Below are 16,290 nucleotides of genomic sequence, written 5' to 3'. Positions count from 1 at the left end.
TCTTTTAAAGACCTTTTGGTCTCTAGTTTGACTTAAAGGACCATAATCTCATAATATGGACTCAGTATTTTGTATTCACATTTATTTTTGTTTTACTATAATGTACAAAACACATATTTGAACATTATACATTTTTATGCTTGGTCAAGCTTAATACTAATGAGAGGTTATTTGTTTTACAATCAGATCTCCATCACCATCCAATCTTGTATTCAGTGTTAAATTAAATCCCAACTTTCAAGCCTTGCTAATAATTTCCCTTTTATAAGTCTTATTGTTTTAGGTATATCATAATATATTCTATAAGGTATAGTCTATAAGGATTAACTGTTTATATTTTGTTGAATATATAAAAAAAAACATCAGGCCAATGAATGATCTCATAGATTGTAAATTTAAAACCATATTAATTTGCAATTAAATAATAAAGTAAACAAACCCTGTGAGCTTTATTTTTTGGTTCTATCCCAGTATTATTTCATTTTTCAGTATACCAGCTTGGGTTAGCTGGATAGGCAGGACATATGATAAGCGGGGCCTCATTTTTGCCAGATTTGTTCGTGCATGGGCTGAAAAAAGGATATAAAGTCTCTGCAAAGGAGTCTGTGAAGGTAAATATCAGTGACGTTGTATCTGCATTATAAAAGGACAATTGACCTTTTTCATAGTCAACATAGACGCCAATGTGCTGTGGTTTTGGGTGTACAACTATAGGCATTGATGGTTCTGTGCGGAAGACATATTCATGCTTGTCTCGTAGACTTAGAAACCAAAATCCATTAGCTGGGTTTGCAACTATTTTTCCTTTCCTGCCGATGGAGCACCTAGCAATGCCCAAATCCCAGTCTGTCTTCTCACCCACAACAACCTCCCAGTAATGGCAGCCAGAGCTAATACCTTGGTGGCCAAGTACACACACAACACGGTCAAACCGTTCAATTGTGTCTGGCACCGTCTGGTAGCGGTCACTGCAGTGCACCTGTTTACCATCATCAGAGATTATCAGACGCGGATGGGCTGAGTCTCGATCTAGGGTCACGTCCACTGAGGAGAGAAACAGGACAGAGTTGAAAACAATATGTTTGCAAACATACAAATGAAAAAGGTGAAAATGTAAAATGATCTCATACTTGCATATTCCTGCACTTTCCATACTTCTACAGTTATAAGAAAGCAGAAAAAATATTACTTTTAAAATGAAAATAATAATAATAAATTAACAAAAATGCAGAATTAAATGGCTTTGTACAAGACTGTACAGAGTCACTCCAATCATATACAATACCAGTCAAAAGTTTGGAATATTAGGGAGCAAAAACTGTTTTCAACATTGAAAATAAGAACCATTATTAATGCTTAAGGATCAAACCGCTATATTTAAGAATGATTTCAGAAGGATCATGTTTGAAGACTAGACTAATGGCTTCTGAAAATTAAGCTTTGAAATAACATGAATTTGATTATTATATTAATAACAATGAAAACAGAAAACAGTTCTAAAATTTTAATTATTCCAAACTTCTGACCTGTTGTGTATTTTGTTATAATATTATCAGCATACATGAAAACCGGCATTTTCTGAATGATTTTCTTTTTTTATGCTACTCTTGGGTAAGACAAGAGTATTCGCATTTAATTTGACATCAACAAATAATTTGTCATATGAGCCAAATATATATAGTCAATAATATCTTAAAAGTTTAAATTATAAGATTAGTTTTGTACCTGGATTTGAAATGTGGACTGTAACAGAAAATGCAGTTCTCTGTAGTGACATAAAAAAAAAAAAAAAAAAAAAAAATATATATATATATATATATATATATATATATATATATGATTTAGCCACCAGCACTGAAACTGACGGAAAGCTAAAACTGTACTAGTCGGAAAAAAGGAGAATAAAAAACGTACTTTGTTGATATATTTCCTGTGGGTTTCCTGTGGAAGGGCGCAAACCTGACAGCACAACAATACATACCATAAACATGACTGAGAAAACAGTGACATGTACATGCAAAGATCTAAAATCTGGTCTAACAGTTTATTTTATTTTTTTGTTTGTTTGTTTTTTTTGCTTTTGTACTATTTTCACAAGCAGCTGTTACATTTTCAAAACTCATAGTACTAATATCACAACAGATTATCAAAAGTGCAGTTTTATCCCCCAAATATTTTAGCGTATTTTCAATTGTCTTAGTACAATACACACAATCACAAAATATCATTTTCACTACACAAAATAATTGTTTCCTCTATATAAATGTTTCATTCATAGTAACTAGCTTTCATAAAGCTCTTACTATCAAACTTAATTTGCATGTCTTCTCATTCAGTTTAATACATTTTTCTATTATTTAATCTGACTCATCTTAATGGTTAATCAGTGAATAATTTGGTACAGATATAGATTCAATAGAAATAGTTTCTAAAGAACTTGTTTGTCATACAAAAATGGCCCCACAAAAATGGCGATATCTGAAATCCTTGTTCTTGTGGGAGATTTTTTATTTTTCTATGAGAAAAACCCAGGATTTTTGAAGGATAGGTTTAGGAGTAGGGTTAGGGTTAGTGTAGTGGGCTAGAATATACAGTTTGTACAGGATAAAACCCATTACCCCTATGGAATGTCACCATAATGATCAGTAGCGTTCTTTGGCACTATATATTTTTGGCACATTTATGTATATAGTGTATATTTATTTAAGTTTTGATAACTTACACTGTCATATTTTGTGCAGAATTGTGTTCATTGTCTTTTGGCAATGTTGGAGGTGGATACTGTGCACCTTAAAAAGTGTGTTTCCTGTTGTAATTGCAATAGTTAAATAACTCAGTGGATCTCAGTGGACGGTTTTTGGTCTCGCCAGACCCCGAAGCAGGCGGCGTCGGGAAAGGAAACAAAAGCGGGGCTGCTGGGCCGGTCTTTTGGTGAGACTCAGAAAACAACCACATAAGCCTCCTTTACCAAGCATGTATCTCACCAATGCAAGATCCTTGGTTCACAAAATGGACGAACTGGGGCTTTATATCGCTGGGAACCATCACATCCTCGACTGCTGCATCATGATAGTATCTGAGACCTGGCTCCACCCACGGATCCCTGACGCAGCAGTGCACCTGTCGTGTCGCACTTTACATCGCTGCGACAGAAATAAAGACTCTGGTAAGATCAGAGGGGGCGGCGTGTGTATATATGTGCACAATGATTGGTCAAAAAATAGTATAATCATAGATAGCCACTGCTCTCCGGATTTGGAATTCATGACTGTCAAATGCCGCCCATTCTTTTTACCGAGAGAGTTAACAGTAGTGATGTTTACATACCACCCAATGCTAATGTCAGCATAGCTCTTACTCTCTTGCTAGATTCCATAAATAAACAGCAGCATGCTCATCCTAATGGAGTACACATTATAGCTGGAGATTTTAATCAGGCAGATCTAAAAACAGCACTTCCACACTTCTTCCAGCATGTTAAATGCCCGACTAGAGGGGATAACACACTTGACCGTGTGTACACCAACATTAAACATGCATATAGAGCTATCCCTCTCCCTCACCTAGGCCAGTCAGACCACCTCTCTATACTTCTTATTCCAGCATATACTCCCCTCAGAAGAAGAACAACACCACTCACAATGACTGTTTCTATATGGCCCGAAAATGCACTTCCTCAGCTTCAGGACTGTTTTACACATACCGACTGGGAAGTTTTTCAACATCAGGACCTGGCTGTTCACACTGAGGTGGTACTGGCTTACATTAAATACTGTATGGACAACGTCAGAGTGAATAAAATAATCCGGGTTTTTTCCTAACCAGAATCCCTGGATGACCAGCCAAGTCCACAAACTCCTTAAAGATCGGAAAGCTGCCTTTAGGTCAGGTGATAGAGCTCTTTACAGTGCCACCAGAGCCAACCTGAAGAGAGGAATTAAGGATGCAAAAAGAGACTACAAAAAGAAGGTAGAAGATCACTTCACAGATGGCAATTCACGACAGGTATGGCAGGGATCCAAGCACCTAACAAACTTCAGAGGCAGCAGAGGTGCAGCTGGGAACAGCTCACCTCTGCTGGCAGAAGAAATGAACTGCCTTTTTGCTCATTTTGACACACAACAGCAGCAAAAAACCACATCACCTCAGCCAACACCAGACCCTAGAACCCCCCCACTCACAGGAGCATGAAGTGAGGCGGGTGCACAGAACAGTGAACACTAGGAAAGCTGCAGGCCCTGATGGCATCCCAGGGAAGGTGCTTAAGGGATGTGCTGACCAGCTCTCAGGGGTCCTCGCCAACCTCTTCAACCTCTCTCTGATACAAGCCTCAATTCCATCCTGCCTGAAAACTTCCATAATTATCCCCATACCAAAGAAATCAGCCACAGATAGCCTCAATGACTATCGCCCAATTGCCCTCACACCAATTATCATGAAGTGCTTCAAGAGGCTGGTCCTACACCATCTGAAGACCTGCCTCCCCTCTACCTTTGATGCACATCAATTTGCCTATAGAGCTAACAGATCAACTGAGGATGCAATAGCCATAGCTCTCCATAATGCGCTGAGCCATCTGGAACATCGGGATAGCTATGTGAGGATGCTTTTTATTGACTACAGCTCAGCCTTCAATACCATCATACCGGACATTCTCTTCAGCAAACTCACAGATCTGGGCTTTCACTCACTCACTTGCATTTGGATCAGAAACTTCTTGACAGACCGCCCCCAGACTGTTAAACTCGGTCCCCATCTTTCTTCCACCCACATGCTCAGCACTGGCTCCCCTCAGGAGTGCGTGCTAAGCCCAATTCTGTACTCTCTCTACACGCATGACTGCCGTCCAGCCCATCACCAGTATACCATTAGTAAATTCGCGATGATACTACAGTGGTGGGCCTAATTTCAAAAGGGGATGAGACTGTCCACAGAGATGAGATCTTGAGACTGTCAGAGTGGTGTTCAGCTAATAACCTGACACTTAACACCACCAAAACAAAGGAAATAATTTAATTTAACCTTCTGCCATCTGGCATGCGCTGCAGGTGCATTAAATCATGTACAAACAGACTTAGGTATAGTTTCTTCCCCAGAGCTATAATTATGCTGAACACAAACATGCACTGACACACACTGACCCCACCTCTTCCATCTTATTCAGTGCAATATGTGTATATCATATGCAACCTTTTTTTTTTTTTTTTTTATGCCACGCACCTTGCGCAGAAGCTCTGCACTTTTGTTGTATCTTGTGTACAATGACAATAAAAGCTTTCATTCATTCATTCATTCATTCATTCATTCATTCATTCATAACTGGATTCTCTTGAGTGTGTTTTTCAAATGTTCTAATGAAGGATTTGTGCAACCGAGAAATATAATTTTCTCTTTCTCTTATGTTGTTATAATAAAATATAACTGTTTGTGCAGAATTTTGTGGGTTTTCGAAGGGGGTCTCTAATTCAATGTAGAACCGCCACTGATGATGATAGGAATACCTGTGTGTTTGTGTGTGTGTGTGTGTGTGTGTGTGAGTGCCTACTTAACCATATTTTGGAGACAAATAGGTATACAGAAGTGAGCAAAACTTGACAAAATCACCAAAAACCTCCCTTCGAGGATGTCCTCAGTTGTAAAATGGTTGTGTTTTGTAATTTGTGAACATACAGCCTGCTGATGTTCTTACAAGGGAGAGGAACTGATCAGAGATTGAGTACTTATAATGTACTTAACAGTACTTATGATGAGTAGCGATATTGACTATTTTATCGCCAACAGATTTACCATTCAAACAGTATATATACAAATTTAAAAATAAGGGAGAACACACCTTAGATTGATATGGACTAATGTTACAGCATTCGGCTTAATAAAATAACACAACAGGCAGCTCTCTTTTACCACAGACTTTTAAGAAGGGAAGGATGTTTGCTTCAAATGATAGAACAGGTAAGTTAAGTTATATTATCTTACTGTATGTGTGTCATTTTCTTTACATGACTAAAAGCAACAAAAAAGCCATTTTAAATTCTGCATCCTCTATTTTAAAAGCCATGAGCCGCCATTTTCTATTCATTATTTTCTAACATGACAGTTTTGCCTGTACTACTGTAATTATTTCAGAAACAAAGGTGATTTAAAACATTAATCTTGCATTGTTTGCGGTTGAATGAATTGATTGTTAAAAGTACTAAATTGAAAGAAGAGTGTTGTGTTTTGATGATTAAACCAAATGTTCACAATACATATCACAATGATTATGTGGAATGAAAATATGTGCAACTACAATGAAATCATGAGATCAAGTTTTAAAAGAATGACTAGTGGTATTACAAGTGTGATCAGTTTATAGTTTTGTACAAAGAGATTTGAAAATAGTACTAAATAGTACTTTTATTATTAATAATAAAAAATATCAAATCTCCTTGATTTTAAACAAACAATACGTTTGGTGAGATGAAGTATCTGAAGTGCTCTTGAGTCCAGGATTATTGTCATTTTGTTTACATTAACAATATTCAAACACATTAAAATATATTATTTAATTTTAAGGAATATATGAAAAAGAAAAAAAATTGTTATGCACTTTCCAGTCTACGGAAAAATAAAAGTCATTTGGGTTTGGAACTGCAATGAAAGTGTAGGTAAATGATCGGTTAAAGAGCAGTTTATGAAGGAACATTGTCTTACAGATCGCAGATAGTCTTCTTAGGGCTTCCTGAACCTCCTCCGCCATCTGAGTGACATTTCTCAGCACTACTCCTGCAGTGGGGTCAGGGGTCAAGACCACTTCTGCCCAGCTCTTTGTCTCAGGTAAAGTACTGTAGGCTGGATATGTCTAAAAAAACAGCAATACATTAATTAAATACTGGTTGTATTTCAGGGTAATGAATATAAGACAAACAATTGGCTTCTGACAGGTTACGTTATTTAAGGTGAATACATGGGACAATTTCTCAAATATCAATAATTAAAATAGTTTAAGTCTGGTTTTACCTTGAAGAAGGAAACATGATCTTTGGACTGGGCCAACTGATTGATGTCGCTAAATCTATTTCTAAGTTCAGAGATCTCCATCTGCAGGTCACGTATGAAGGCCTGAGAGCGAAGTTCTGCAGCATGCTGTCCCATCTCCACCACCTCCAGAAGTTCAGCCTGGGACTTCTCAACAGCTTTCATTAACTCAGCAAACATACTCACAGTACCTGCTTTCTCTTGGTCTGCTTTTACCTTAAAGCATACAAATGAGACGATGGAGAAAATATAGCAAATAATTAGGATATTTAAGGGAATGAGGAAACCATGTTTTTTTCAAACCCACATGACTTTTTTTATGGAAATAAAAGGTGTGATGTGAGCAACTAAGGTGCATCCGGCAAACGCACATTAGCTTCTGCTCTTCAGCGAGTGCATCTGTGGTGTATGTGTGTGTGTGTGTCTGCAAAAGCACTCAGTCAGTCAGCATTCCCCTGTACAGAAAGCAAGAATAATGCCAAAGTGTAAATAAAACTCAGTGGTGAGTGGATGACATTTCAAATCAATTTGTGCATCATCTGTTTGGGAGTGGAGCACGCACAGTCAGCCCTCAAGGGAGCTTGATTGTGAGCTTGTCCTACTCCGAGTGCTCCACTCCCGCCTGGCCGTCTTCAATGAAAGTGGCCAAATACACCCACTAGGAGATGAAATCCCACTAAGCCCGATCTTGCTGCAGCCAAGGCACAGCAGAGGCTATTGTGAGGAACACAAGTGGATTTAGCAGAGGGATCCTAACCGGGCTCGTCCTTATCTCGGTCCTCACCCACTAGATCCACGGCTCCCTCTCAGGTCTCGGAAACACGCAATGCGGTTTCTTCCCCCCAGAGAGAGAGCCAGGTGCTTCATCTATCTTCCTACAAGGAATTTACTGTGATGAGAGTCAACACGAAGGAGACTATGGACTCGCCACCACAGTCCTTCGCATGGGAGAAGCTTGTGGAGTTTGTGACTTGCACTGTAGCCAAATTAAACTTCTAATTGCCAGCCAAGAAGCAGGACACTCATCCCAAGAGCAAACTGGATGAGGGCTACATGTGAGTCAGAACGCAACCTTCACAGCGGGGCCTTCTGTTTTTCCCCAATATCCACACGAATAGTAGAGATTGTGGGATAAACCTTATTCATCCTGACGAATATTGAATTACATATATAAGAATATATGCCTAATGTATTACATGATATTTTCCAATATACTGCAATATATTTTTGTCTCATAAGGGATCTGGGCGTGGTGTGGGATTTGACGATGATGCAGTCACAGCTGTCTCCTGCTTGTATTGAAGCAATTCTCACAGCCATGAAGGGAGTGAGAGAAGGTCAGTCAAGGTTTACTGTCAAACTGTTTCAGAGACTGTTTGGTCTGATGGGAGCTGCGTCCAACATGATATCTTTTGGCCTGCTGTACATTAAACCCTTGCAGTGGTGGTTCAGGGCCAAGGGATTTTCCCTAATGGGGAACACAGATCCTCCTGTGGGCCTAGGGAAAACTCCTCTCCATGACAGCAGTGTACATCCCTGGACACCTCAATCAGGGAGCAGACATCCTGTCAAGACAGCAGCTGAAGCCGGGGAATGGAATGGATCTGTTTGCATTGCAGGAAATTACACACTGTCAACTCTGGTTCTCCCTCATGCATTCAGCTCTGCTTGGGCTGGATGCCATGGTGCAGATGTGGCCGAGGCTTCGTCTGTATGCTTTTTCCCCCATCACTCTGCTCCCAGGAGTTCTGGAGAGGGATGGGGTCTGTCTTCTGCTAGTTGCCCTGTTCTGGCCAGCTTGAGTATGGTTCTCGGACCTTGTGTCCTGTCTTGACAGCTCTCCGCTGGAGATTCCGGTCAGGAGGGACCTCCTCTCTTAGGTGGGGGGTGCCATAATTTACCCCCGCCCAGAGTTATGGAAGCTGTGGGTGTGGCCCCTGAGGGGGCATAGCTCTAAGCATCTGGTCTCTTAACCGTGGTTGTTGAGACCATACTCAAGTCCAGAGCTCCCGCCACAAGAAAACTGTACACCTTGAAGTGGAAACTTTACACTTCTTGGTGTGGTAGCGACTGAAAGTGAAAGTCGTGACATTTGCCAAGTATGGTAACCCATACATGGAATTGGTGCTCTGCATTTACATTTACATTTAATCATTTAGCAGACGCTTTTATCCAAAGCGACTTACAAATGAGAACAATAGAAGCAGTTAGGTCAACAAGAGAACAACTACAGTATACAAGTGCCATGACAAGTCTCAATTAGTCTAGTATAGAACACATAAAGTGTAATAGTGTTTGTTTTAATAGTGTTTATAGTAAGTGCTAGTGTTTGTTGGTTAAGTGCAGGCAAAAAAGATGAGTCTTTAGATGTATCTTGAAAATGAGTAAAGACTCAGCTGTACGAATTGAGAGTGGGAGGTCATTCCACCAGCTCGGCACAGTCCAGGAAAAGGTCCGTGAGAGTGATTTTGAACTTCTTTGGGATGGCACCACAAGGCATCATTCACTTGCAGAGCGCAAACTTCTGGAGGGCACATAAGATTTAACTAGTGAGTTTAGGTAAGTTGGTGCCGTGCCAGTGGTCATCTTGTAGGCAAGCATCAGTACCTTGAATTTAATGCGAGCGGCTACTGGTAGCCAGTGTAACCTGATGAGGAGAGGAGTAACGTGAGCTTTTTTCAGCTCATTGAAGACAACCCTCGCTGCTGCATTCTGGATCAACTGCAGCGGAACTGCAATTGAAACGTCACCCCTCCAAGACACACTGAAGGATCTGTCAGAGAGGAAGGACTTAACCCACAGGAGTGCAGTTCCAGAGATGCCCATCTTTCTGAGGGTGGACAGGAGAATCTGGTGATTAACAGTGTCAAAACCAGCAGACAGGTCCAGTAAGATGAGTACCGAGGATTTTGAAGCTGCTCTTGCTAGTCGCAGGGCTGCAGTAACCGAGAGCAGAGCAGTCTTAGTTGAGTGGCCACTTTTGAAGCCAGATTGGTTGCTGTCCAGGAGGTTGTTCTGTACAAGGAACATAGAAAGCTGGTTGAATACAGCTCGCTCAAGTGTCTTTGCAATGAATGGAAGAAGGGACACCGATCTGTAGTTTTCAAGAAGCGCTGGATTTAGAGATGGTTTCTTGAGCAGTGGGCTTACCCGAGCCTGCTTGAATGCTGAGGGAAATGTTCCAGAGTGAAGAGAGGAGTTGATAATGTGAGTAAGCGAAGGTATGACTGAAGAAGAGATTGCTTGAAGGAGGTGAGTGGGGATTGGATCAAGTGGACAAGTAGTAGGATGATTGGACAGGAGAAGTTTGGAGACGTCCATCTCTGAGAGTGGGGAGAAGGAGGAGAAAGAGTGTGCGTCGGTCATTGTGAAGTTGTCCTCAGTCTGTGGTGTGGAGAATTGGTCACTGATGGATCTTGTCTTATTTGTGAAGAAAGCTGCAAAGTGGTCCGCTGTAAGAGTCGATGGAGGAGGTGGTGGCGGCGGATTAAGAAGAGAAGAGAAAGTCTTGAAGAGTGTCCGAGCGTCACAACAGTTGTTAATTTTGTGGTGGTAGTAGGATGTTTTAGCCATGAAGACATTTGCAGAAAAGGAAGAGAGGAGAGACTGATACACACTGAGGTCGGTAGAGTTTCTTGATTTCTGCCATTTCCTCTCTGCAGCCCTGAGTTTAGAGCGATGTTCACGGAGAACCTCGGGCAGCCAGGGGGCAGATGGGGCGGTGCGTGCTGGTCTAGACAACAGTGGGCAAAAGTTATCCAAGCAAGATGTTAAAGTGGAGAATTTAACCCATCCAAGTGAACACAAACAGCAGTGAGAAGTGAACACACCATGAACACACACACGGAGCAGTGGGCAGCTACAGTATATCCAGCGACCGGGGAGCAACTGGGGGTTCAGTGCCTTGCTCAAAGGCACATCAGCCATGGGTATTGAGGGTGGAAGAGAGCGCTGTTTATTCACTCCCTCCCACCTACAACTCCTGCTAGCACTGAGCCTTGAACCTGTGACCCTTCACCTGCTCAGTTGGGAAGTTTGGGATTTGTCATTTTCTTCGGTGTGATCTGAGCTTCTTCATACATTGCTACACTATTCAATAGAACTGTTTTGCCAATTTTGCACATTTTGCTAAAGGGAAAAAATATATAATGGAAGTCAATGGCTACGATCTACAGATTTGAGGGTAAGTAAATGATGCCAGCATTTTCATTTTTGGGTGAACTATCCTTTAATGTGAGTTTAAGTTTTTTTATTCCCCCCTCCAATTTTTAGAGCTTATAACATATTTAAAAATACTACAAGGTAGTGATTTTGTATGAATTCATATGCTGTGAATCATAACAGTTTTTTAACTTTTAAAAGTAAGCATGAAGGTCTACCGGTAACCCCAACCCTAAACAGTCATCAGTGGGGCATGAAAGCAGATTGTATGAAAACATACAAATGAGATTGTATGAATTCAGACAAATTAGCTACCAATTTACTCAAACATAAAATAGCTACAAATTATCAGGTGAGTGTGTTGGAGCTATTCCTTTAAAATGTTAGATACATACTTGAATTTCTGCAAGTGATGTTTGGATCTCCTCTATCTTCCTCTCTCTGACTGTAATCAATCCTTGTAGCTCCACCTCCAAGATGCGCAACTGGGACTTAAGCAGAGATACAAATTGTTAATACAGATGCAACACATACATAAACTTTTTCCTTTAGTCCTACATTGAATTTACTTCTTATTCACGTGCATTATACGTACACTAACCTTCTTAATATTCATCTCTCTTTTGGCATCTATCACAGAATGCCCATAATGTTCCTTCTCTGCACATGTTATACAAATGCATGTCTGGTCAGTCCTGCAGAGTAGCTCCAAACTATGCCCATGTCTGGGACACTCTGGCCCATTGGAACCTGTTCCACTCACACTTAAGTTTCGCTTAGGTGTCTTGGCAGGAGGGAGAGAATGAGCACCATGGGTGGATGATGTACTTTGGAAGCGGGTTCTCATTTCTGGTAGGAGGCCTCTGGGCAGCTCTACCGGTCTGTTCTGCGCTTCAGGTTTCACTGCAGAAAGAGAGTTGGATGGTGAATCTGCAGGTGCACTCATCGTGGTGTCCGCCATCCATTTAAACTTCTCTGTGATCTCCTTGAGCGAGTGATTGATGTGGAGCTCAGGACGCTTGCGGAAGCTTTCCTTGCACAAAGGACAGAAGCATCTTTTCCCCTGACCCTCCCAGTAGGACGTGATGCATGATGAGCAGAAGCTGTGGCCGCAGGGTATGGAGACAGGATTGGTGAAGACATCTAAGCAAATAGAACAGGTAAACTGCTCCTCTGACAGGAATTCACCAGGAACTGACATTGTGTATCTGAAAGCAAACAGACTGATTGAAAAACAAAAAATACACAGGTGCACTCAAACACATCAGTCACTGTTGCACTTAACCACTATATAGATTATTATTATTATTATTATTTACAGTTTGGAATAATTATGATTTTAAAGAATGAAAGAAGTCTCTTATGTTAACTAAGGCTGTAGTTATTTGATCCAAAATCTCTTATATTTTAAAATGTTATTTATTCCTGTGATGGCAAAGCAGAGTTTAAAGCATCATTACTCCAGTCTTCAGTGTCACATGATACTTTAAAAATCATTCTGATATACTGATTTGATGTTCAATTTGTATTAATTAGTATTGTAGCTATTAAATATCATTCTCATTATTAGTAATATATATATATATAAATTCTGCTTAATATTTTTGTGGAATCTTTGATAAATAGAAAGGTTAAAAAAATAAATTTATTTGATAATGATAAATTTCTTTACTGTCACTTAAGCTTAATAAATAAGCCATTGATGTATGGTTTGTTAGGATAGGATAATATTTGGCCAAGATACAACTATTTGAAAATCTGAAATCTCAGGGTGCAAAGAAATAGAAATATTGAGAAAATAATCTTTACAGTTGTCCAAACAAAGTCCTTAGCAATGTATATTACTATTAAAAAATAAATGTTTGATGTATTTACAGTAGGAAATTTACAAAATATCTTCACGCAACATGATTTTCACTTAATATCAGGGCAGTGGACGGGCCTGTGCCCACTCTGATAAAAGGGCCCTCCCAGTTTATTATACAAATATAATATTTGTTGAATAATTATTGTTTAATCTATTTGCACACAATTAGATAACTATTATATAATTTCAAATAGCAAAACTAAATAAAATGTGTTTTTCCATAGACCTAATTCTTGATGAGCTTGATTGGACTGTAATTTGCACATGTGTCTGAAAATGTCAGAAAAACACCAGCAATGCATAATTCTGTAAAATAAATAAATAAAATAAATAAAGACTTTCAAAAACACCGATGAGGGAGAGCGCCCATCCATCAGTCTGCAAGTAATGGTAAGACTTTTAGTTCCACACGTGAACCGGTTCATTCTGTGAAGCCGGGAACACACTACACCACTGAATGTCATTTGAGCTCAGTGTTTTCAGTCGGTGTTTAAAGTTGTTACTATGTGGTGTCTAAAGAATTTATGATCAGCTGTTGCCAGTCTTCCTCACAAAGATTAATTTTTTAAAAGTCTATTTTATTTGATTTACTTTATATATATTTTTAAAATACATTTTGTGACTGACGACAGCGATTGACTTGCACCGGTTTCCTGATTTGTAGCCCACGCCACTGCTTAATATCCTAATGATTTTTGTCATAAAAGAAGAATCATTGATTTTGACCCATACAATGTATTGTTGACTATTGCTAAAAATATACCCCTGCGATTTAAGACTGGGTTTGTGGTCAAGGGACACAAATATTAAACAGTTAAAACAACATTTATACTACTGCCACTACTACTACTACTTAATGTTTCTTGAGCACCACATTTCTGAAGGATCAGTGTGACACTGAAGATTGAAGTAATGACTGCTGAAAATTCAGCTTTGCCATCACAGGAATAAATTACATTTTAAAATAGATTTTATAATACACATCCACAGTGAGCATAAGAAATGTCATTTAAAAACTATTCCCAAATTGTAACTAGTGGTGTATATTACTATATAATCATTTCAAGTAACTGAAGTGACGTGTGGACAAATATGGTGACCCATACTCAGACTTTATATTCTGCATTTAACCCATCCAGCAGTGAACACACACACATGGAGCAGTGGGCAGCCATATTGCTGTGGCACCCTCAGAACGGTTGGGGGTTCAGTGCCTTGCTCAAAGGTCTCACATCAGTCATGGTGGCAGAGAGCACTGTGCATTCACTCCCTCCCACCTACAATTTCTGCCGGACCTGAGACTCAAACCTGTGAACTTGAACTTACAAGTCTGACTCTCTATCCATTAGGCCACGACTGCCCCAGTCATGGTCTAATGTAAGTATTAAAACTGCCATTAAAAGGGAACAGTTTTCAGTTATTCTAAACTAGTAACTACAATGTTGGAATGAAGTCAGACCAGCTACACAGATACAACAAAGCTGGTATAGGTGCAGCCTTCTTGAGATCTAAGAAAACCAAGAGCGGGAAAATACTCTGAAATCTTCTTAGTTTATCATTACAAATGAGTTCTTCTTAAAGGAAAATTAGCAGTAAAGTACAACCACATGCTTATATTATGGGTGTATTCACACCAGCAAAGTCCGTTAGTTCCCTCGCTTTGGTCTGGACCAAATATTATAGATTTTTTTGGGTGTGGTTCACTTTCACACAGCCCTTTTTGCAAGTGAATCAGAAACTATAAACAAAACCACACATCCTTAAGGTGATCCATTCATTTGTTCATCCATTTAACCGTACCAGATTTCGTTTGAAAGCGGACCGGTGCGATTGCTGTTTTCATACCTGCCTAAAAGATCCACACCAAAGAGGGAAACGAACTTGAGTTTGATTCAGTCGAACCAAACAAGACAGGTGTGAACATGCCCATAATCTTCTGACAAATGTCTCTTATTAGAAGCAAGTTAGCAAAAATATGAATAGTATTCATACAAATATCTTGTATTTATAAAATAGGTAGAATCTCATGATCTCAGTCAATAACATGTCATCACTTCTACAGAAAGGACAGTTACATAAAGTAGAACCCAAACTTACATAAACACCTTCATATACACTCAGTACAGTATATGAGTATATGGAAATATTATCTAAAAGAAAAATTCACCTACATACATACTCATTTAAAAACGCACCTCTTGTCTGTCCTTTGCTCTTCTCTTCTGTTCCGCTCAGGATGTGGCACATATGAAGTGGAGACCTCCTGGAAACAGGTATGTCCGCATACCAACAGGCCAAGCACACCCCTGGCTGCTGATCCAACCAGTCAGTCAAGTACAGATCTTTATTATTTTTATTTGTTTAGAGATTTTAAGGCTTTTAAGATTTTTTCATCAGTTTTAAATGTTTTATTTCGATTAACACATGCTGTCTCAAAATGAGTTCATTGTGTGATTTCACTGTAGGTGACAAAAGAAATATGAAAATAGAAAGTAATGTTTGCTTCTCATTTCTAAGAATGACTGACAAAAAATAAAATAAAAAATAAGATCAGTTTTTTGATTGTTTCATTCATAACATATTCATAAAGACAAAAGACAAGAGGCATCATCATTATTTACAGTCCCTGATTACTTGTGTTTGAAGGGTTAATTTTGGTCATTAATAAAAAGGGACTTTGTACCTTGAACACAGCATGTCAATTAAAAATAAATGAGAATATGAATGTTTAAACTAAAGGCCCCCACAAATTTTTCAATCACCTTTCTTCTTCTGATACATAATAACATGTATTGGTGATCATGTTATTGTTCTGTTATGTTAAATGATCCTTTGATCTCTTTAGTGTGTCTTTCATTAATGCCAGACTAATTGAGAGCTTTTATGGGTCTGTTACTGCCTTAGGCCTACTTCTACACTTTCAACCCTCGCACTTCTTAAGTAGAAGTGACAAGCACATTAGGAACAGAATGCAAAAAAGAAAAAAAAAATTCTTAAGGTTTAATTGTGTAAAAGAAACCTTTTTCACACACCGTTATTAACACACCACAGTTACCACAGTTATTAACAGTTATTAGTTATTAACTAATATTGTGCTTACACGTAAGCAACTAAAATGTGGTAAATACATTTTATTTGTGCATAACTGAGTAACATCTATTCATTCTAAAATTCAAACTCACAATAATACTTTTTTAAAGTCACATAAAAGACTAGAATATTTATAAGCATTATCTTATGGAGCA

General features: G+C 39.1%; 1 protein-coding gene across 2 annotated transcripts; it reads right to left on the bottom strand.

The window, feature by feature from the left end:
- Positions 1–416: 416 nt before the first annotated feature.
- LOC132143890 (E3 ubiquitin-protein ligase TRIM58-like) lies at positions 417–15,346 on the bottom strand. 2 transcript variants are annotated; one of them, XM_059554495.1, is made up of 8 exons: positions 15,241–15,346; positions 11,780–12,386; positions 11,574–11,669; positions 7,000–7,233; positions 6,694–6,841; positions 1,915–1,959; positions 1,131–1,157; positions 417–1,044 (listed from the first exon to the last, which is right to left on the bottom strand). In XM_059554495.1, the coding sequence occupies exons 2-8, from the start codon at positions 12,377–12,379 to the stop codon at positions 479–481; spliced, it is 1,716 nt and encodes a 571-aa protein (XP_059410478.1). In that variant the 5' UTR covers positions 12,380–12,386; positions 15,241–15,346; the 3' UTR covers positions 417–478. The 2 variants fall into 2 exon arrangements, with proteins under 2 accessions (XP_059410478.1, XP_059410479.1); XM_059554496.1 differs by having other exon boundaries at positions 15,225–15,278.
- Positions 15,347–16,290: the final 944 nt, after the last annotated feature.

This window comes from Carassius carassius, chromosome 7 (genome assembly GCF_963082965.1).
Source record: "Carassius carassius chromosome 7, fCarCar2.1, whole genome shotgun sequence".
Lineage (NCBI taxonomy): Eukaryota > Metazoa > Chordata > Actinopteri > Cypriniformes > Cyprinidae > Carassius > Carassius carassius.
The sequence above is the reverse complement of the archived record's forward strand: the minus strand, read 5'-3'. Positions and strand labels throughout refer to the sequence as shown.